Source organism: Bombus bifarius, unplaced genomic scaffold (assembly GCF_011952205.1).
Source record: "Bombus bifarius isolate JDL3187 unplaced genomic scaffold, Bbif_JDL3187 scf7180000007973, whole genome shotgun sequence".
Classification (NCBI taxonomy): domain Eukaryota; kingdom Metazoa; phylum Arthropoda; class Insecta; order Hymenoptera; family Apidae; genus Bombus; species Bombus bifarius.
In genome coordinates this window covers 5420688-5444971 of record NW_022884359.1, presented here as the reverse complement: position 1 = coordinate 5444971, position 24284 = coordinate 5420688, and the positions used below count along the sequence as shown (strand labels likewise).

At 42.6% G+C, this 24284-nt stretch overlaps 1 protein-coding gene across 5 annotated transcripts in view; it reads right to left on the bottom strand.

Moving 5' to 3' along the window:
* LOC117216270 (probable JmjC domain-containing histone demethylation protein 2C) overlaps window positions 1–24284 on the bottom strand; it is a 233006-nt gene that overhangs the window by 20555 nt on the left and 188167 nt on the right. For all 5 annotated transcript variants that reach the window (XM_033462853.1, XM_033462888.1, XM_033462879.1 and 2 more), the window contains exon 9: window positions 7577–7724. In XM_033462853.1, the coding sequence (XP_033318744.1) occupies window positions 7577–7724 (148 nt within the window). The remainder of the gene's footprint in view (window positions 1–7576; window positions 7725–24284) is intronic.

Here is a 24284-nt window from a genome sequence, read left to right as displayed (position 1 = left end):
CTCGTACCGTCTATGGATCGACGTTCTAAAAGCCTAGCAACCTAAGTATCGTAGAAATTGAGGAGTTTGCAGTGAAAATAAATCCTGTTAAATCTTCCGACCTTTTCACACAATAACGTGTTTCACCGATTAGCAACAAAAGATCTTACAGTACGATTAACCGTCGTCGTAAGACAGGATCTACGCTTTGTTCTGACAAATCGCGTGGAACATTTCGCTACCTGTATCTAAATTAATACAATCGTATCGCAGTGTGAAATATTCCGGGAACTGCAAAAAGCGTGGAAATAGCAAACAGCGTGCGATGTAAAGATAGACTCGAAGTACGTAAATTAAAAGTAAGCTTAAATTGTCAGACGAAATGAAATTGTCTCTTAGTTGTTGTTGAATGAAAATTGATGAATTGTCCAAGCTATATATCTCATCACAATAAACCAGTTGCCAAAAGTGAGTCGAGTTTTATTTTTGCTTGAAATATATTTAACAAAAACTAACGATGCCAAAGTGTGTTCCACTGCTCTCGTCGCCAGCCTATTATTATCTATTAACATCGTAAACGAAACTCCTCGATTGTTTAAAAATTGAGAGCGTGCGAGGCATTGCTTTCGAACGAAGAAATAAGCCGGAGAGTCGGCCACGACAACACACGGCTAGCCTCGTACATTTTAATTTCTGCGACTTCCTCGCCGACTTCCTTCGCTGCAATATCGCGTTGCACAATATACAGCACGTGAATAAATGGATGTTCGAGTTTCTCCTGATCTAGATAACCGTTGCTGCTTTTTACTTTCATGCCTGACCAACGTACGATATATCAACGGATTAAATGGCCGGCCAAACCACGGGTTCGACGTTTACGCCATTGAACGCAGGCCTATGAATCACTCGAATGTCATTCATTCGAGGAAGAAAGTCGTAAGGGAAACATCGGGCGTTTTGAAGAAAGAAAAACTGCACCACGCGTGTCTCTCCACGGGAGAACGTATACGGCCGCGTCCATACAACAAATTGTATATCTTCTAAAAAGTAGTATTATTATTTAAACGAAGTATAGACAACGTGGATATTAATAAAATTCTTCGTTCGTAATATTATTGCAAAGTTCTTGGTTTCCGTATAGAAATTACAAACTGCGCGCTGAAATTCTGTAGCGTTTTATTTGAACAAAAATAGACGATTCCTGTAAGTGGCTATCTAGGTCGTATTTATAAACTAACAGATATTCGTAGGATTCGTAGGAATTTTTTCTTTCTTCGTTTCGATATACGCGTATCTATTTTACACGCTTCTCCGTGATTTTTCTAATGCCGTGCATCTGGTAGCGTGACGAGTATGCGTAACCTCGACCAATTACCGCCACCGTAATCCCCACTAATTAATCCGCGTGATTCACAAGGAAGTGCGTTCGGGTTTATCGTGCGTTTAGAAATAATGTGTTCCAATTAGAAGTTTCGTCCCTCGCGCAACCGTAACTCGATACCATAACGGGCGAGATTAACAGCTGAATACGTCAACTTGGAGTTATGGCTCTTCGAACGAGAATTTCAAATTAACACGCTGTTCGTTGCAACACTGTGCGTGTCTCTATCCAACTAGCATTTATTTCAGTAGCGAACAAATTCTATCAAAAATGCTTGAAAAATACAATTTGTCAGACACGTAAAATTGTATTGTAACGTCAATGATCGTACGTAATAGAAATACTGTGGAAACGATCGAAATATGAGATTTGAAATCATCGAAGAAAGAAGAAAGCAACATTTTTATCCTACTATCCACTTTAATTCGGCTTTAAACGTATCGATGAGGGAACGATACACCGTAAGAGAGAAAGATAGTATTGTCGTAGCACGAAACACCATCGAGTTCTATTGTTGCGTACCGTGCAGTGCATAATTAACGACCTTCGTGCCGATCGAGTTTTGCATTGCAAATACCACTTGGAAACGCTAAGCGCACACCCTGGCGTCTCTCTCGTCACATAAATAAACCAACACCGCGTGCATGCGCGCTAGTCGTGTTGCTACAATAAACACCGTGAAAAGTATCGCGATCGAGATGAATCGCCTTATGCTGTTTGTTACACCAGATCGTTATACATTTAGAAATCTGGAAGCACTTTCGATAGACGAACGAAGATAACGTTCGCAAAAAAAAAAAAGAAAAAAAAAATAAAATATCTCGAGTGCCCTATCTTCCTATCTTCGAGAGTGGTTGAACCGCTTCTCTTCTACGTTCTGGGACAAGTGTGTTTAAAATTCCGTAGAACGTTTCTACTAAATTTAGAAAATTTCGCAGAACCCGCGTTGGATGAAAGAAGTGTTTGTTTTACTTTCTAGTTGAATATTTTTTGAAATAATTCTGGGAATTGTACATTTCGTCGACTGTGTCAAGTTGAAAGAGTTAACTGAGATAAGACATTGGCTTGATCTTAACGTAGAACGATAAAAAATGTGAAAAAATCTCACCGATAAGGATGAATAAATAACTCGTTATTTTTTTATATTCTGTTCGATATGAAAATTGCCAAGTTTGCATTCGAATAGCGACCTGCATAATAGAACGATGAACTTATTGAGCGACCTAATGCCTGAACCGATGCAGGCTGTCGCCACGTGAGATCATAGAAAAGAACGGAAAGAGTGGGGACTCGTATGAAGCTGCAAATAAAAGCTGCTGCGTACAAAGAGAGAGGAGCAAAGGGAAGCTTTTCGAAATCTGTAGGAATCGTCGACGAGCGTAAAATCCAGCCGACGTGTATAAATCAGAGGCCGAGTTTTCCATAGTGACAGTCTTCAAAGCGGCCCAGAAAACGTATTTCTTTCCAAGCTCGTGTCCGTTCTCGCGGAACGAACGGCGTACGTTTCGCTTAGAAAAAAAAAAAAAAAAAAAAGAAAAGACTAGCAACAACGGTTTCAACGCAACCAAAGAAAAGAATTTATCGCTGCGTACACACACACCGTTTCTGGCATTGTTATCAACCGTACCAGATATACGTTATCGCGGTGCAAACAGAACGACAACGGTCGTTCTCTCTATTCCTCGTAAATTTCCCAAGGTCGCAGACCTCGTTCGTCCAACCAGCTCCCTTTCAACCCTTTCTATTGGGTCACTTTCGATCCAGTTGCATCTTTCTATCGTTAGAAAGTTTCTTAAATTTCGGCGAAAGGTAACCAAGTATTTTTAATCTGAGTCGAGTAACGAAGAAAGAAACGTTATCGATAAGCGTGACTAACCGTTTCCATTTTAGTGCAACGTGTCGATCGTAAAATGAAATTTAAGCTTTTTCGTCCGGAAACGAAAGCAAGATCGCAATCTGCATGGGCGAAAGGAAAGTAAGCGTGGCAATCTGTACTGACCTTCGAAACGATCGCCTGAAAGCGCAGGGGACCCCTTTTTAAATCCTAATTCGTAGATCCACGTAGCCTTGGCGCGTGTTTAAAATGGCAATCACGTCGAGCACTGATTCACAAACAACGGTATCGTATCCTCTGCCAGCAATGTATATCACACGCGAGAATACGGCTAAAGCGTTTACCTTTAGCCGAATAAGCCGATAAATACGGCAGAAAAATTGATCAAGAGACTCGTGTCGAGCCGCTGAATCGCTCGAGTTTCTCTTGGCGACTCTGACTCTGACGAATCGATCGACGAAACCGTCCCCAGCTTCGAGACACACACTCGTTCGCGCACACTATATCTGAGAGGCGAAATGGAAAACACTTGGCCGATAGCGCCGTTATCGTGATTTATCTATACACGACGCGACTAAGAGAAAAAAAGCAATTTATGGAGGAAGTTGAATCGAATGGTATTTACGCGTAACACGAGATCGTGACTCATAGATTCGACGAAGAACCGTCCGAGCGGGACGAAAGCCAGCAAAGGACTGGCAGGACATTTTCGTAAGACGGGAGGGCAGGTAGATCCCGCTGGGCCCCAACCTGAAATGATCCTCATTGGTTTATGCACCCATACGAGTCCGCAATGCGTCGCAGAGGATCTCAACTTCCTTTCTAACTTTCCTTTTATTCAAGAATTCAGACGGGGTCGTAAAACCGTTTCGTAGGTTCGTTACCTGTTACGAAGGTTTCCTCTCGCTATTAACCAGATTGAGGAATCCTAGGAACGTAATTCAACGAACAAAGGAACAGGAACCTAAGTAGACGTTTATTTTGTTTACTAAATATTAGTGTACAGTCCCCTGAGTTACCATATCCTTTATTGTGTAAATTTCTGCATTCTCAAATTACCTAGAATTACCTGGAATTACCTATATCTGCGATGTAATTACGATACTAATCCGAACCGATTGGAAATAAAACTTGTATAATGTTCGATAAAGAATATTCCTTGAAAAAGATAAAGTTTCGATTTGTTTAATATAGCTTCTAGGAGTTCGAAGCTCGTCATTATCTTCGTTGCGTAAGATTTCCTTAGTGAAATTCAACGTGGAACGAGGCGTACAAGATTCAACAGCTGTTGGAAAAGTTTCACGTCATCGAGCGCACACATTCCAACGAAATCAATAGTAGGTCTGCTGCGAGCCGACGACTTATACGGAATTACGGAACATCGAAACAGAGAGGCGGATAATCGAGTACGTTGATAGATGTCGTAAATATAGGTATATGGGTAATATTATGCATAATGCATACATACATGTATTACGAAAGAATGTTACTGGTTAAGAAACCAAGAGAAAGAGGAAATGAGAAACGCTGCAAAGCAGCCAAGCAGGAAAGTATACAGAGCGCTGGGCAGGTTTTGGGTGACTGTCAGGGCTGTAACACGCACAAAAGGCAGGTGCTGGAATGCATTGATTGCCTCTGCCCCCTCTCGGCATTCCGTTGCCCAGCTCGTATCTGTTCTGGGAACACACCCTTCTCTCCCAGGGAAACGCATGAGATCCTGAATCCCCGGGAGAACGTCATCTCCTGGCTGCTTTTAGATTATCCCTCTTTTCCCGACACGAGTCCACCCTCGTTCAATCACCACGCTCGTTTTGCCTTCCAGCTTCTTCTTTCTCTTCGTTTTGTTTCTGAATGTCTTCCTGTGTGTGCGTCTATATGTGTGCGTGTTCTGTAGGACCATACAGATAGATTAAATTTGAATCGCTTAAGATTATAGCGGTTATCCGAGTCCCGTTTAGCCCAAGTTCCCTATTATACGAGGTGCTTTGAACCTTACCATAACTTCGTCCTTTTTTCTTTCTCTTTCCCTTTTTCTTTTTCTTCTCTCGAAATTTTAACACGAACGATACGAAAGTGTAATTTGTGCGAAAACAGTTAAACTTTCAACCGATCGGATAACGAATTAAACCTAAATACGTATTACGTAGTGGAAATTTTCATATTTAGGTAACGATTTTCAGTGAAATTTGATTACCTAACTTACGACTTAATCGTAAGAATTTACGAACGTTTCTTTGCTCCTTGCGAATTGGGAACAGCAGATGCTGTGTAATTTGAAAGTGTGGAAAACTTGAACGAATTTTACGGGACGGTGTAACAGAGCAGGCTTCTCGGTTTTCGAAAATTTCTCGTTACCACGGTGCATCAAATACAAAGTTGGTTGAAAATTCCGCAAACGGAATTTCCAACAGTTGCCGAGCCGAGGCTGCGGTTTGCGAGCGAAATACCCGCTTTCGGCGAGACAGCGGGTCGATTCAGTGCGGTGGTAAATGCGCTAAATTGTTTGCACGAACAGTTTCGGAACGAACTTCCGTGGCTATTCGCATTTGATTCGGCCCAGAACTCGCTGCTCTCCGAACAGCGTTGCTATTTCGCTTGCAAATTCAATAATCAGGTCGATTCGTTAACTTTTCAATCCCATCGCGTCACGAACTCGCTCTTTCATTCCTATCGCCACTACTTTTTAACCAAACTATAGACATACGCACTTATTCGTTATTCTTATCTTTCCAAGATAGCAAATCTTCATATTTTCTTATCCTTATCTGTGTTGCCAAGACAATGGCATTTCACAGAAATGTCCTTATACAATTTTGATTGTATACTTGCTTATTATGAGTATATATTATATATTTAACTACCTTCCCAAGTATATCACGCGCACAAAAATGTGCAAATTTTTTTTTTTTATTTAATTGTTTACACTCACAATTTGTCCGATTTGGACATTTGGTAGAATTTTTTGGCTGTTTGATTATCACGTGGCTGGCTACCCCCAGCGGGGTACCATCTTCGTGTTTGTTGGGTTATGTCCTGCGTCCAAATTTTGAATCATATTATCCAGGATTATTATTGTAAATCTCGTTTGTAAATCAACAGAAACATGTCTGTTTTTTTAAGCGTTGGAAGGTTCAACGGCGCGATACAAATTTTCCATCTCACTAAACGAATCTTATTCTCTGTTCCCACGAGTTGTTCATCGCTAAAAGGATTAATCGAAACGCTCACGCTCGACACGCAACTCTAGTTCCCTGAAAACAGTTCCTCGGGCAAGGATCGAGAAATTACGATAAACCAGGCTGGATTAAGCTCGCAGCTGTTTTGCCGTCGACTTGAAATTCCAAACTTCCCTCGCGCGTTATCCTACGGAGAACAATTCCGTGATTTCTTTCCCTTAGCACCGACAGTCTCAGCGTTAACAGCAAATTGACGAACACGAATCGCTTCCATTCCATTCGAACATCTTACTTGGAAATTCGCAGCGACTTCCGTGGAATGCCGGTGCAAACAAGTGGCTGCTAGGAGTTCTCAGAATTTCCGAGACGTCGCCCTTGGACGTTGCTTGCATAATCGAGCTCGACCGTTAAATATTTAACGTCGGTTCTTTAGCTAAACGCGCGATAAAAATATTTCTACCTTTCCGGTTGCGAGTCGCCCGCGCGGCAACAAGAAGGCGCGACAAGTGACGCATCGCGATGTCCTCGTTAGCACCGAGATTGTTTGACTTTCGGGGTCGCGAGAAACTTAACTTAAACTTCCGGGATTCCTAGTCTATGTATCGTTCGAGCTTTGCTCGATTCTATTCGCTATGAAAAGATTAAGGAAAAGAAACGAAGGTCTTGGGGTACATCGAGTCTCTTATTTCTTTTCTTCTTTTTTCTTTTCCTTTTTCTGTAAGATACCAAGGTTACGGAAAAGAAACGCGACGACCATTGAAATAAAAGTACTGTTTTAACGTTTAATTCGTTTGCTTTTAGTATTCGATATAAAGAAATCGTATTACTCTTACTGTTTCTAACGCGCGCTTTACAATTCGAGAATTTCAAGAGATACTTTTAGAGGTACAATCGCGAGAAATAAGCGAGTAGAACGACATAGTTTGATATTTTTCGATTCCACTCGGCAAAGACTATATTATAAAAAAAGAGTCTCGAATTCGGTATGCTTGGAAACGAAATTCAAGCCAAGAAGAGAGAAAAAGATAGAAGCAGAAGAAATAGCAGGGCGAAGCTGGTGGAGCAGATCGGTTGCTTAAAGACGCGCATAATATCGAAGATTTTTTGTCGAGCATCTGTTAGACACGCTGCTCCAACGTTGGAGAAGCCCGGAGGTCGTTAAAAACACGCGCAACGGAGAAAAACAAGCAGTAAAGGCTGACTAACCTTTTGTTGTGCCAGCCTGAGGGACTCTTCGAAGTGCTTGTGAACTGCCTGCTCGGTGGCCCTTTGCTTCTCCAACCTCTCTCTTTCCATCTTGGCCTCTCTCTCGCGTTCACGCTTCTCCAGCCGGGCTTCCGCTTCTCGCCGTTCCCTGGAACGCACACAAAAGTTTCAAGGTTACACATCATTCGACCCAGAACATGTCTCGAACGCGCTTTCCAGGCTCGGCCAACTTCTTTCCTCGATTATTTTTATTCCATCGCTTCGATCGATCGACATTTTTTTTCAGAATTTCCACCGACACTGGAAATAAGTTTCGCAGAAGTTGGCATTCGAATTTACCGCAAACGAGAATAACAAACACGAGAGGGTCTGAAGCGTTTGAATTCCTCTGCGGTGTGTCACGACGAGGTACAAATTGTTGAATCGCGATAAATGCTAATTGGCTGACGGATCCTTGGCTTCGTCAATCGCGATTTACGATAGAAGAGAGCTCGTCACGAGAAGGACAGGGAGTCGGTAGATGATCGTGGTATTAAGAGCACTATGTTTAATAATTTATGCAAGTACAGGCAAACGATTTTCCGTTGATTTACATCCATACGCCGCACGTGGATTTAATTTAGCTATGTAAACCCGATTACTGTTGCGAGCATTATTGTTAGACTGCGGATATTTCTATACTTAGTGGCAACTTGTACACCTATCGAAAAACATACAGAATTTATACACAGCAACATCGAAGGTAAGATACTAATGATATTAGACAGACTCTGTTTTGTATAGAAATCGAAATTTACATAAATGCTCGTAGTCTAATGGTTACAGACGATATGATCGCTACGTTCTACGGTTGCTTGCATTTTTTCTTAGAAAGTAACTTTGAATGAAATAATGGCAAGCGCCGCTACTATTCTACCAAAGTTTCTCATTGTCTTCTCGAAACTTCCGTGTCACGAGGCACTCGTAAATAAGGCAAACGTTAGGTTGGAACATGGACTGGCACGTGTTTGTAAAATGCAGCGGTAAACATCTGCGTAAGACGCGAGCCTATGAATCATACATGTGACCCGCAATACCCAAAGGTTAGTTGTTCGGTCAACGATGAAACTGATTTTCCCCTGACTTTACTTCACTTCGCCAACACCGCATATCGATAAGTAAAAGCTAGGTATGTGTACACGCAGAGGATTTTTCAAAACGCGCTCGTTTACGCGTGTTCGTGCATGCAATCGGTTCGTTTCAATATTAAAATAGTCGCGATAATAATGCCGACGGTGGCTGGCGTGTGTATCGTGACTTTTTAACAGGCTTAGTCAGATAAGCATTCATTAATGCTTGCGCAAGTTATTTATATAGTTACGTGCGCAACGCGCGTGTTTATCTCGGTCCTCGGTCGGCGGACCTTCCAATAATGCGCGCGTTGGATCCGCGCGATAAATGCCTATTCGCTTGTTCTACCTTGCTATTTTTCACGCACTACAGTCTACACAGCAAAATATACTATTTCCTCGTGACGGATATATAGAGGCCTCCCCTCTTCCTCCGTGAGACCTCTTTCCTCTTCGTAGTCGTGGGATCTATCGTTATCGTTGTTTCGAACGGAGGAGGTTGTTATCTTTTATCGAGCTTCTGTTTGCTTCGCGACTATACTCCGACGAAACCCACTCTCCGCGCCCTTTGCACCGACTTGTACCGAGCGCAGGCTATTCCATCTTTCGCGCATTCATAAATCAACCAGGGCGTTGCAGTTTCGTATTATACGATGAGAAACGAGCGTTCCTTCTCTTCTAATATGAATGAACCTTTTCATGGTTTAATTTTCTTTACGACCTGCACTTCTTTTCATTCCTATTTGCCGGTTGTTAACACCTACAATAGTTCGAATCACCGACAGCTATTATTTTACGATTTTACAATTTGCAACTTCTAGTATTTACTTTGAAACCTTTCTGTCATATTACCAAATGTATGTCATTATTCTTCGAATGATTCGTTTAGGACAGTTATCGGTACAACGAGAATATTAGTCGAGCGTTTCTCATGTAGTCGGAATGAGCATTGTAAAATGAATCGGCACTCGGAAAATCAAACGTAAAATGAGGAAAAGCGTAGTCAGTGTAGAGTACAAGTATCTACTCGTGGAAAGGCCCAGCTGAACAGGAAACCGTGCAAAGGCGGTCGAGTCGTGGCACGACAATAGTGTGCTGACAGTACACACTACGCACTGGTATTATTAATGCGCAAACAACGTACGCATAATACGCGGGAAATAAATGCATCGAGCCTATCTGCGAGGAAAAGAGAAACGGGTGAACACGCGTTTTCCACGAGATACACGACGCAAACGAAACTCAACTGACCCGTACTGGTTCTGAGAACTAGCGCGGTTTATTATTACGCTTAGACGCACCGGAACCAGTTTCTGCGTCCGATTGATTTGCAAAAAGCGGCTAACTTATTCAACCGGTGCCGCATAAATCGACCTGGTGCTGCATAAATCGACCGGTGCTCTTCGTCTTAATCGCCGATTATCACCGACTCGACGTCCGTGTTATTTATAATATAACGTCGTTTCATATTTATCACAGATACCTCGATACTGGTTACGTCTTTATCTCGAGCCGTTTATTTTTTTTTCCTCAGAAATAAACATCGTTAAATATGTAAAGTAAAACGTGCGAAAAACATTCAACCAGAAGGTTGCGATATTTCAGATCGGATTACCTCGAGCTAACGTTTCCACTCGTTTTTTTTCCCTCACGAGCAAAGACTAGAACACTACAGTCTGTATTTCCTTTTCGCATTTTCTATGGAAATTAAAATATCATCTTGGACAGAACGTACTATCTCGTAGATTGGTGGCAATAAAAGGAAGAAAATAGGCCGAACGAAGGAACAGGTTCTCGAGCGAACAGTTATACATAAATGAAGAGCAAGAAGTTTCCTCGAAGCGGTGGTCGATGTTGCGTAGGTGACGCGGATTAGGTCCAGCTTTTTAGAATCGAACCACAGATTCGCTTGTTTGGCAAACTTTTCATTTTATGGGCAAACTTTCGTGCGGCATTGTGGACGGTAGTTTGAAACACGAACCGCTGGCCATAAAATAAAGGGAACACTTTTAACAGCGGAACTGCGTCATGTTGATTTAAACATTGCTTCCTGATGTTTAATAACATCGTCGAGAACGTATTTCCTTTACAACCGGTCGTTGAAAGATCGCGACAAAACTTTCTGCAAATTTTCATACGAGTTCAGAAACCAAACTTCCTTTATTATCCACTTTTGTCCAATTACTAGGATCGCTTCTGCTGCTCTGATTCCCAGATTCTGCAAATTCTTACACCTTGATATTCTCCATAACCGCACGAGTGTTCGCAGTCTATATTCATATCTGCCGGAAATTTACGAAACATCCGAAGAATAAAAAATCGCAATTCTCAAAGAAAATCCCAACTACGTCTACCAGCTGGGTGAAATCGTTGATACGAAAAAAGAAAACGAAAAAAAGGTTAATCGGCGGAGGTGCGGAGATGGTGGAAGGTCGGCAAGACAGGAATTCCTTCTCCTTCGGCTCTTTCTTTTTTCCTTTTTCTTTTATCCTTTTTTCGATGTTGCTCAGAAATCGAGCAGAGTATCGGAGAGGCAAAGAGGCGAAGAGCAGCGCCGGTCGATAAACTAGTCCGGTATGGGAACAGGACAGGTTCGAGCTGCGAGCAACCTTTGAAAAATCCGGTCGCCGGAGACCGGCCTGACCAGAAGACCGGCTTTGCCGAGCAATACACGGCAAATATCACCAAAAAAGGTCTTACGCATCCTTGCCTCGCGGCCTCTTTTGTTTTGCTCGTCGAGCCCGCTCCTCGCGTGAACCGCTTCGCTCCTTTTGCTCGCGCGACCATCGCCGATGGATTTTCTTTTCGTAAAAACGTACGTGCCAAGGGAAAATAATCGTCTACGATTTGTCGGTAAGGTAGAAAATTAAACGTAGCAGATATATAGAGGATATGGTAAAAAAAGTGGTAAAAGAATGAGGATCAAGCTGGCGAAAGTTATGGTACGATATAATACTGGCTTTAAAACACCCATAAAGCAAGTTACACGAAGATTGTAGTTCACTTCACGATCGCTTTAGTTTGTAATAGCTGCAACGTAACGCGACCCATGCCGCGAACGATTATTACGGAACACTTAAAACCATTTCGGTATGTTCGACGATCGAGAACGATTGCAAGGTTTGCGATTTCCCCGCAAACGTTTCCTTCTCACGTTCACGAGCGTTTTTCTGAAAACGCCAACTCGTAATTCGATGGAACAGATTTGCAACTTAAACTACACAGTTTACAACCATACAACGACTACACAGTTTACTTGCACAACGTGAAATCCATTGTTAATCCACGTGGCAAACGCGTAACGAATTATCAAGATAACGATGGAATACGAGACGTTACCTGTCACTACGATTAACGTTGTTAATTCGGCGATAATTCCCGAGGAATTGTAAAATCCGTCGCCCACGAATTCACGTTTCTTCGATATTCTTGCCTGTGTATATAGTTGTGTGTTGACCTTCGCACTTTCTCTTTCCTTGGTCGAACAGGCGATTTATTTTCGTGCGATATTTACTAAACACGATACGCGACAGAGCGGACGAGACGATCATTCGAATGCGGCTCGGAAAACAGACTAAGAGACGAATTTCCTGGACAGGCCATTGATCGGTCGACGTTCTTGTTTACAAATCGTGACCCGGGTATACGGTACCAAAGATTAGTTTGTCTTAGGCGCTTGATGTCGAAACACACCTATACACTTTCGAACAAATTCCGCTGCTACGGACCATCGGATTTTCGCTTCTCGCCATCTTATAATGTTTACAAATAATTTTTACACCACGATCGTTTCGGTATCAGAAAGCTTTACGTACATGTGTCGTTGATACGAATTATTATGAAACTTTGCTCACGATTTCGCAATATTTACCTCGACTCGGTGTCATAAACACGTGACCTGTTACGCGGGCTTGTTTTCTGCAGCAGAAAATTCTATGCCGGTAGAATTAAAATATCGCATCGTAGCGACAAAAATATCTCTGTTGCTTGGTTGGGATCAACGTAGACGAGATACATACGTGTAACAGGGTTGCATTTTCTACGCTTGTATCGCGATGGGAATATGATATTTCACTCTTATTCGAGCAGAAGCGATTCGATTATGCTGGACGCTTGAATTTTACGGCTCATGAATTTTGTAGGATGTGCTGAATACCGCTTTCTTCATGCGCTTCGCTCGACCTTAGCCAGCAGCCGCCTGACATTCTGAAGGCGCACGCCAGACGATGAAGACCAAGATGGCTCGCAGACACCTGTCCGTCTACGTTTTTCCTCTCTCTTTCCCTTTCCACCCTTTTCTTTCCTTTATCACGCGGCCTGCACCGCGAGAAAGCAGCCAGCGTTCTCTCCGACCCGACACCAGACTAGCTGAAACCTATTTTTGCTTTCGTTTCGTGCGACTCGGTGCCGCTCCGCGCGCCGCTTCGCTTCGCTCGACGTTCTGACAAAGCGCGGCACGAAACGCCGCTGGAATTTTGCTTTTCCTCGGCGATGGACATGTCCGCGAGTAACAGCTTGAAATTCGCTGACCTTTTTACCCGGACGTCGACACACCTTACGGAAACGAGGCTGTGCCATCTTACGGCAATAGAAATTCACGCTCGAACGTAAAGTCATTGAGACTAAATACGAAGAGACTGTACGAGTTTAATGTCATCGTTTTTTTCTGTTTGCTTTTCGAATTTACCTTGGAATTCACCGTTTACTTGTCTCAGATTAGTCAGATGAAAATAATTTCATTTCGTAAGAATCGAATATCGATCGTGGATCGAAAAAGAGCACAGGCTCCGTCGTTGTGCTCGATGCCTCATTAGCCTTATAACGCGAGATTAGCGAGGAATAAATGGTCGAACTGCGAGGAAATGTTTGTCAAATGACGTGTTCCAACGTCTCGGTAACTTAATTGGACTAGAGAGCAGACTTGGCAAAGGTCACTGGATTACTACCCGTACACGTTGCATTTTATCTTCTGCCTATCCAAGCGGATGATGCTTTCAATTAGGTGTCTTCTCACGTGTCGGGAATGCCGACTACGGCTCGCATTTAGAACGCGTAATTTCGTAATCGAACGTCCAGCAAATAGCAAATGTGAGATAGACAACCGTGAAGACGAGCCGACATAAAAGATTCATAATACAGCTTTATCGGTTCTCGTTGATCGACTTCCAATAATAGAATATCCGACGCGGTCCCTTTTACCGAGAATATTTCAGCGAGAAGAGCGAACCGCCTATAACACAGAGTCGTAAATATGAAATAAATTTAGAGTGGCAGGCGCAGGTATAAAAAGGAAATTTCTGATTCTTCCACTTCTTTTTGTGCCACGGCGATCTGTTTAACGTCAAATCGGTTAACTCCGCGGAACAAGAAATGGAGAAACTCGACGAAATTACGTAAGATAAGCATCATCGATCGCAACCGCTTTGACAGTAAAATATCAAAAATTTCAGAAACTCGAATTTAATCACTTTGAACGGCTCGTACGACGAATTAACGTTCGCATTCCTACGCTTTCTGCGCCCATCCTGTGATTACCATGATTTCTACGTGACGTAATTTCACCGCAGACAGAACACGCCAACGGATAAAAGTCGAGTTGTTCGAGGAAGGGAATGGGACGCGGCAGGGGGAGAAAAAAAAAAAGAGGTAGAAAGAGAGACGAAACGAGTTTTCGTGGCGCACACGTGCTGGTTCGAAGCTCGTCTCTCATGGACGATCGCACACCTTTGCGCCAACCAATGCATCATCCGGGCAGGTTAGCTTGCCTACACGGACACGTATATACGAGCTTCGATGTAACGGGTACACCTACCGGGTGAGACTCGAGCTTTCATCCTCTCATCGAATCGCACCATTCAAAATTTTCTTCCTCTCTTTCGAGATGATTCGATAGAAGCTTGAACGAGCAAGTTCGCCAGCCTTTTCTGCTGGCCATTCCGTGAAAATGTTTTTGAAAATTTTGTAAAATAGATATCCGTTTCGTCAGCGAGGTTCAACGTTGCATCAATCGGTTGGTTCTGCGCGTACCTCTCGCGTGCTGCGTAAAGTCCCATTAATCATTAGCGATACACTGCCAAGTTAATTATTTACGTAGCACGTGCTTCTTTTTTATTTCCGGCATATTTGAATATTTTTTGTTGTATAATCAGTCAGTTTGCTACATGATGTATTTAAAACGATAGATAACACGTGGATAATTAGTTACTTACTGCCCTCTGCTTACTACGAGGAAATAAATATAAACCAATGTGTGATCGTTATTTTTTTCTTAACCTTGCACCTTGAAATCTGTGAATTACGTGATCGAGCTTGTCGGTTTCAATTATACTAATTAAGAGTCAGCAGGAGATCGTAGATCCAGAAATTGAAAGACCACGAGACTGCACGGACGACTGGTACTACAAATTTTTATGCAGATTCATATTTTCTTTAATCTGAACAGGAATTTTTCTTTTTTTTTTTTTTAGGATACTAAAAGTTATTACTTGCACTTTGCATAAATGCATAAAAATCCGAAATCTATCGAGCTACGAACAAAGAAATCGATTCTTGCCTCTCATCGGGTTTTCGTTTCAGCGAAACCAAAATATAGGAGTAGAAAGTCGAGAGAGAAATAATAGAAAGAGCACGGTGGCTCGCGATTTTCATTTGAACGAAAGTGTGATTTGCGCGCGGTGCATCTTCGTGGAAAACGTTTTTGTTCGAACGTGGCCGCGACAGGCTGAAACGAACGAAACTGAATTTACGAGACGTTCGAAGTTGGCGAAGATCGGCCGGTTCTATAGAAAAGATAGAGCGTGGCAGGAGTAAATGTCAGTAACCTTGCAAAAGGCAGGCCACCGGCTGCCACGTTTACTCGGAAGCCATTAATACGTCGAAAGGCAATGGGAAACGGCGCGACCGCCATCGTCGTTAATAACACGAATCAGATTTAGTTTCTACGTTCGAAGCGGGGAAAACGCGTGACTATGGCTGGCCTGAGTCGGCGTTTTATTGCGGCGCCGTAATTGAGACCTGTCACGTTAACGTTACGCGGGATTAACCTGTTGACTGGATCGACCGCAACAAGCTTCGTGCCTTCTCTCGCCATTGTCGCTCGCAATTATGCGAACCTCACCGACAGAGTCTTTCGGAAGTTGAGAACACTGCATCTACCAAACCAATCAACTTTCAGACCTTTTATTTTTACAATTACTGGAATCGTGCCAAAGTTTCTGACGATATTAGCGTCTGCTTTTATCACGACCTTTTCTAAGTTCACCGTCGACTATAGTATAATTAATCGTGTCATTAATTCATCAACCACGTACATAAAGTTCTACGACATAGAAACAGATATCGCGCGTATGACGTGATACACGACGGTTGTTTGTTAACGTTGTTATTCGATGCGAATGCATTTGCATTCTTGTATTTTACTTCGTATTTTATTTCCACGTTGAACGAGCGACGTCCCGAACTGTTGTTTTCAGACGCCAGCAAAACTACGACCGAATTATTAGAATGTTGACTTCGACGGAGCAATCTCTGGCATCGCGAACGACATATAACGCCGATGTTATTTTCGAACAACGTAATTCTGCGACACCTATAATTGCTAACCGCGTGGCTATCTTTAAAGATGAAACCCGAGTTTAAACATTTTAAACACTCGGCACGATATCAGGGGCATGGAAAAATGACAACTGGCAGAGGGGCGAATCGAGCGAGATTCGTTGTTGGCGCAGTGTCTGTACCCGGAATACGGGCCGCTTAGAGTTTTTGACGAGTGGTCGATGCTCGTAAAATTGCTGTTGCTGCCGACCACCGGTGCCAAAACGGTCCACTATCTTCGTTCTATTTTTACCATGGTGAACAGGGGAACGCTCGTTTGGCTCGAGAGCCTGGGAAAACGACGCCCCTCCCTCAGAACTAACATTTTCCCGCCTTTAACTCATCGTTTCTCCTTCGCTCTCGTTCACAACCCAACAGACCTATTCTAATTTTCTTTGATTTCAAAAGCGTCTACGTTTGTTATTTCGATCGAGATTAAATCGATTCCCGATTTAGTACGACGTCGGTACGAATCGACCGTTTGCGTTACAATTTTTACTGCTTTCACTTCGATGCAAATCGCCGAACGGATGGTTTATGCATCAGCTTCATTACAATTTCATACAAGCCGCATTAGCATGCGTGGCTCGCTGTCGCTATAGAAATAACTTTTTGCAAGAGCCGGTCGGCAACGTTGCATAAACGGGACAGCAGAAGTAATCAATTATAAATACGTACTTTACAGTGCAGGTAATTGATACGCGGTAAGAACGCATAAATCGAACGACCCGGTGGTAACGCACGGTTATCTCGTGAAAAAGCGCTGATAATTATCACCGCACGTTTATTATTTCGCGGTTAACGTTATTTCTATATTTTGTCGTTGCTCGCGTCACTTCGTTTACGTCACAGCATAATTGATGAATTACCGATCATCTTCCGACCTAGTTTGAAGTCTACCGCATTTCCGAGAATTCCTGGGAAATACGCCGGTTAAAGAGAAGGACATTTTTAAAAAATAATCTACGTAATATATCGAGCATGCATAAACAAAGTTCTTCAAAGTTTGTTTTCTTTCTACAACTACACGTATGTTTCCGACTATAATTATCCATACTTATGTAAATCAGAATACCTTTGTCTTCGCTTTACGACATGTTTATACACTAAGGTTAGCACCGAGTCATTCGCTAGCCAGCCGACCACGAAACAAATGTTTTCCTAGCGTCTAAATACCATTCAGAAGAAGCAGAGAAAAGGGGAGAGAAAGAGAGAGAGAGAGAGAGAGAGAGAGCGAGACAGGAACTCGAGGGTAAAGAATGGCTCAGGGGGAAAGTTTGGTCCTCGACATGGATATTTCAGCGAAAGCCCGTGGACGATCAATAAAACCAGCGAAACTCGGCATAAAAGGTCGAATGGGTGCGCGAGGGTGTGTTCCGAGGGTTGATACGGTTGATCGATCGTAGGGTGATTTCACTGGAAACTTCGTACGGGACTTGAATGGAGACTTGGAAAGGACGTAAAATCGAATAATCACATGCTATCGAGGGGGACCAGGTTAGGTTTTCAACATCCATAATGTACGCCAGTAATCGTTTTCCTAGGTCGATACAGAAAGGGAACAGCGAAATAAATTCACCCTTTATGTCTGCCTGTCTGTTTCCTCGACCTTTCTTCTCTTCCACGTCGAACATTTCAAAACGAAAGATTACGTCGCGAATATATTTAATCCTACTGCGTTTCCTCGTTACTTTCGTTATCGTTAAAAAATTCCTCCAGTTTATAGAAGCTACGAGAGTTTATCGTTATCGTTATCGTTATCTATGCCAAAGGTTTTCTTAAGATACCAAAAATCTCTTTAGTCGTGGAAACAAAAGCGAGAAGATAAAAATTAGTAGACCACAAGGTGAACCAAGTACTCGGCGCATCTTTCCGCGCTCCTTTACTTTCGACTCGAGTTTTTCGTCGCGACAGATTTTGGGCAATGGCCAAACGGTCACACCGAGGCGAACGGTGAATTTTAGATAATGACGCGATCGAGGCTGACGAGAATCGCGAGGTGTCCGAGCGTGCTTCTAAGAAATAATCGACTGGCCACGATGCGGCCAGTTAAACCGAGCGTGCCGTCGCTAAAGCCATTCTTTTCTCGCCGCGGGAATATAATTAGACGCTGAAGAAGCGATGGAGCGGTAAATCACTCGGGACGAGGAAAGATCAAGGGGGACGACAACGCTGTTGTCGGGTTACCAAACTCGTTCGGGTATCAGGATCGAGGACACTGCAGGAGAGTCTTTAAAAATAGCCAGCTGGAATCACCGTGTCGGATCGCAGCTCGTTTCGCGAAATCTCGCGGAACGAGAATAGTTTCCGGGAAGCGAGATGCCTGATTATTCGAGCGCATGCACGCTGCGTGTATTCGAAACAGGGAGAGACCTGAAAGAATCCGACGCGAGAGGTGTATCGAGGAAAAAAAAAACCTGTTCGACTTGGAGCCGCGGTAAAACGCGCAAAAAAGCGAGTAATACTTCCACAGGTTTTTATGAGGCATCGCTGTAGGTTTTTACACTAGCTGGTATTCTCAGGTTACATTAAAAAAAAACGTCGCGTGAGGCGTAAACGAATCGGAGATAGACGGGCGGCTCGCGACTGACGTTGCTTAGCTCTTGTAGTAACAAGGAAAAAAGACGTGTTCCTGGAAAGATCTTGGGAAGCGATTTCAACGTGTAAATATTACGCATAGTTGGTTTGACAGAAATGTGTCTAGTTGCCTGAATATTTCCGAGTCAGTTTCTGATACGATTACACACGCTATACTATTTCATGTATAACTGTGTCTATAAATTCTGCAGAGAGGATTTAACGGTGTAACCAAGAGAGAACAGGCAAGCATTCAAAGATGGCGTTTCACTTGGAACAGTGATTCGCGTGATACGGAATATCGATGTGAAATAAATTTCATGTAACCAAATGTCCACTTGGACGGATCGTAAGGAAATTGCGTATGTTCGTAGAGAATCGACGTTTCAAGTGGCTGGGCCAGTTTAGCTCGCCAATGGAAACGGTTCCACGTAAATACATTGATGCAAATGCTCTTGGATTGACTTATCTCGCCAGTGGATCTCCGGCTTAAACATCAGTACGTTAGAAAAGAAAGAAACGTTCCGTATGATTTTCAAACGAGCAGTCGATCGTTACACGACGGAATAAATAATCGTCATCGGATGTTTAATTTTCTATAAAATATGGAGCTACATTTCTGGTAAATTATACGTGTATACATAATACACGGTGTAGCTTTTTAAACAGCGGGACAGCGAGAGAGATCCGTGTGACTCGGTGGAAAAAGTGGAGAGAAGAAAATCCACGTAGAACGAGAGAATCGACTTTCGTGGTCGAATTCTCGAGCGAGACGGATCGCGGCGACACAGAGCGTATCACGTTTCCATAAACAAGTCGCCATTTATACGACAAAGACACAGTGGATAGCGAATCTCTTTTGTCTCTCGGCTCGGTGCGTTCGTAAATAGAGTCTGCCTTTCAACCGACTGCAGCTTCTTATCTCGCTCCCTTTACCCCGAGAGTTCCGTAAACATATACTTGGCGGCCGGCCAAGCGCAGAATGGAATACATTATTCTAGAAATTGCAACGCCGAACAAGTGCCAACAGACCGTGGCATGGTGCGCTTCTCGCGTGCGTAGATAATCTAATTGTTCCCCAAGTCCAACCTGCGCGCCACGCTCCTCCCTTCGATTACACGCGAACTACGTACGTCAACCGGGTCAAACTTGCCCTCGTTATTAGCTCCTCTAATTTAACGAATCAAACTCTTTAACGAACTAAATGGCATTTTAATTAAAGTTTCACGGCCTTACACATTTTTGCTAACCTCTGTGGAAAATTCTGCGATTTTCTATACAAACTTTAGCAAACATTTAATCGATCTTACACTTACTGTTAGAGATACGTTGCCGCGAGAACGAAGAAGCGTTTTCAATGGCTGCAACCTGACTATTCCGATTCTATAATGTTGCAATTATATTTCAACACAAAGGACGCCAGCTAAAGCTCACCCAAAAGATAACGCAAGTCTTCGTTCAGCTTGCCAATTGGCGTCTCCGCTGTTAAAGTATCAATTGCCAATAAATTATATCACGTTTATCCGAGTGTATTGCTCACTGGCTACTTCCTTCCGCATTTTCATCGGGATCTCTCAGTCGTCGAATGATCGAAAGCGAACTCGGTGGATTCGATAACGCGGCCGAGACTATACTTGACCCATTTAAACGATGGAACAACGTAATCCGCCGACTTTCCCAAACGTCCTGATTCGATTAAATACGCGGTTGGTACGCTGTTTCCGTGACGCCCTGCCATAACTAAACGCGCCAAATATACACGTAGATCGTTTAACAACTCGTGCGCGCAAAGTACCGCCACTTGCATAAGCATGTAACTCGAAAATAGAACAAGATATATTCGCGTGGAATAGCCGAGGAAGGTCACCAGGTTGTTGAACGTTACTCCGTCGATCAGCCAGTTCTCGTCTCTATCGAATCTCGAGCGGTGCAGCCTTTGACCTTTCGCGAGAATATCTGCGAAACTTCGTTCGGAGCTCTTACAATGCTCTCTGTCGTTTTGTTTCGCTCGATGATCGTGCATTTGTAATTATTCAATCGTGGGCGTATGTGGGATTTATCAGAAATTGGAAGGTATAAAAAAAAAAAAACGTAAAAACGTAGAAAATGTTGAACGCCTGAAAACTATCGTCAGAGAAAATCACGTTAGCCTTACCACGAATGAAATTCTTTAATCTCATCGATAGATTTTCTTTATTACAAAGATCGATAAGAGACGCAATCAAATGACTTATCGTTATTCGATATCAGACAGAAAGTACAAGAGTTAATGTTTGCAGTGGTTACAAACAACATTTTACCGATATTACGTGTATCGCAAAACGAGATAATATTGAAATAAAATATTTCACTGTAATTACGTTTGCTAAAATACGAATTTTTCACGGCCTTTAAAACGAACCGAAAATACCAACTTTTGAATATACATCCGCGCACTCTAATAACCACGAGCTTTTTATCAAAAGAACGCACGATTCGCACCAATTCCAGCACGTTCTATCTTCGATCGTAGGTCACCGAAGAACCAACTCAACTTGTAAGTTGATCTACGGTCGCGTTATCTATGGCGAAAACGGTTATTCCTAGAAACGTAATACGGTATCTTTAAAATAAACATTCTACTGGAGGATGAAACAGCGATCTGCGATCGACGATAAAGCATTTGACCCGAATATCGGAACTGCCAAAACACTGACCGAAAATAATCGGAACGCCGGAATTCGGTGTCCCTCTCTATGCCGTCGATATTCCAAATGCGAAATTATTTCGCCCCCGCTTATTCACGCGCAGCCAGCTGGGAGCCGAGCCAACCGAGAACGCCCTCTTCCATCTTCTTCCTCGAATTCCGTGCAATCCGATCCTAACGAACGCACCGCTCGCAATTACGGCATCGCTTACACGCGTCTCTCCATCCAGAATAGATTCTGTTTTTCTAACCAGAACCGTCGGATTTGTTTCTTTTTTCTTTCTTCCTCTCTTTCTTTCTCTTTCTTTTTTTTGCTCATATCATTAAGCGAATGAGAAGCACAACGGTCTAAGTCTATCGCCATTTCTTGTTAAACTGTGCGTTCGCGTTTAGCACAAAAAGTTGGTCATATTTTTTGCAGGTACGAAAATGTACCGAGATGGCAGTCATGAGGTATACACGGCGTACGAAACGACTGTATTTAGCTATAAATAATTTCAGGGGATACATAGATCTCTCGCGTGGATTTATAGCGTGATTTAGAACATTCGTCTCAGATGCCATACAAGGCTGCACTTCCGACGACATGATCTGATGAAATCGACGTAATTCGCTGCAATCCTCGTATTGATGTAAATTAAGGAACGATAATGCAAAGTCGGAGCTTATCTGCTTCTTCTTATCTATCGTATTGCTTGTGTGTGTTCGATGTAGAAGAGATTATATGCTGCTTGATAAACAAATAACAATAGCAACTCGATGATGAAACTAAAGGACGATAATACGTGCTCAAGAGTTAAAATGATAATAAGTAGAAAATTGAAAATATAGATTGTCAAATCTATTTCGATAATTTGACAATCTATTTTAATCTATATTGGCTTATGCCAACTATAGAAATAATAACGCGTTCAATCTTTCGTCGTCTTTCCGGCTTAATCTTCTTAATATCGTAATTAAGTTATTATTATTATCGTTATTATCGTGCGCGATAATACGCAACTCGGCAAGGCTACGATGTACGCTGGAACGTGATCGTTGATTTTCCAGAGGCAATCCCGTGACTGGATCATTACCGATCGCGTAATTTGATCGCGCGATGTCTGTTTGCGTTACAAGAGCGCCACGCAATCGTGGTAACAAGGCGTGTTTTGCTGGAATTATATTCTCGTGGAAAAGTTGCGAAAGAAATGCAATAAAAGTTTTTACCCTACCTTCTGATCATCTCGTTTTCTTTTCCCAAACTCGTTGCAGAAGAAGAAAGAAAGATTAGAAGGAACGCGAATTTTTTCTGCGTAATTACGAGACCGACAAAGAAACGGAATGCGCGCGAACGAAAGTTACGTTCTCGGAATAAGAAAATATTTACGGAAGATGGGAAGGGGAATACGTTTCCAACAGCAATCTCTGTATACTTCCACGTTTGGATATTTCCGGGGAAGAAAACGTAGAAAAAGAGAGTGGAAAAAAAAAAGAATCGCAGAAAGAAGTACGCGAAGCAGTTTTCGTCTACGATGACAAAAAGATTGGCACACGTGTTTGCGGAGGAAACGAGTGAAAAATATCCGCTCGAACGGAAACTGTTATTTGCAATTCAATAGATTCGGCTCGATTTAGATACATCTCACGGTTTGCTGTTCGTTTGCGATTCGCGAAATTCGCGTCGATCAAAAATATCACCGATCGATTCCACTTTTCGATAAACAACGCTAATACATACGCGATTTCGAAGAGCTTCGGTCTTGGTACTTTGTCCTCGACCCTCGCACGAGTCTCCAACGAAAGCGATTCTTTTTATTTTTCAAGCGAACGCAAACAGCAGTGCAAAATTTGCTCACTCGGCATTTCGTAACTGACTCGTGTATCAACGAGAATTTTCGCAAATACGTCGTTTACTTGGAGATAAAACCGCGTAGAATTTAAACCCGAGTGGCTGGCATTGCCTACGCGGAACAACATGTACGCACATACATAGTTTCAAAATGACAAACACGTTTTGCAATATCGACGTGTCGACCCGTGAAACGATCGATAACCACTAACTATGAAAACATTCCTACGCTTCGATTAAAGTAAACAGCGAGAGTACTCTGTACTATGTGTATATCAATACACCTTTGTAACTTTCAATTTTCAATTATAGTAGATATCTGTTTATACGAACCCCACGAGCTGCTCTTACTTTAACGAAATTTTAATGAATGCCCTATTTTACGAACTTCTGACGATCGAATCCATTTATTGGAAGGGAAAGACAATACATGAACCATTATACACACCTCGGCACAACGGTCTTAACCCCTTACCCTACAACTACGGGCATAGCCCGTAGTACGATGATCGGACCAAACGTAAATATTACGGGCATAGCCCGTAGTACGACGATCGGGCCAAATATAATATACAGGGTGGTTGGTAACTGGTGGTACAAGCGGAAAGGGGGTGATTCTACGCGAAAAAAGAAGTCGAAAATATAGAATAAAAATTTTTCGTTTGAGGCTTTGTTTTCGAGAAAATCGACTCTGAATTTTCGCTCGGTACGCGTGCGATACGTTATAATGGATCTCACTGTAGATCGTTGTCTCGATGGAAAACTAAAAAAAATTTTTATTCTATATTTTCGATTTCTTTTTTCGCGTAGAATCACCCCCTTTCCGCTTGTACCACCAGTTACCAACCATCCTGTATAATAGCTTGTTTACGTTTTCGGACCAAAATTCTCGAACGTAAATCGTAGGTTATC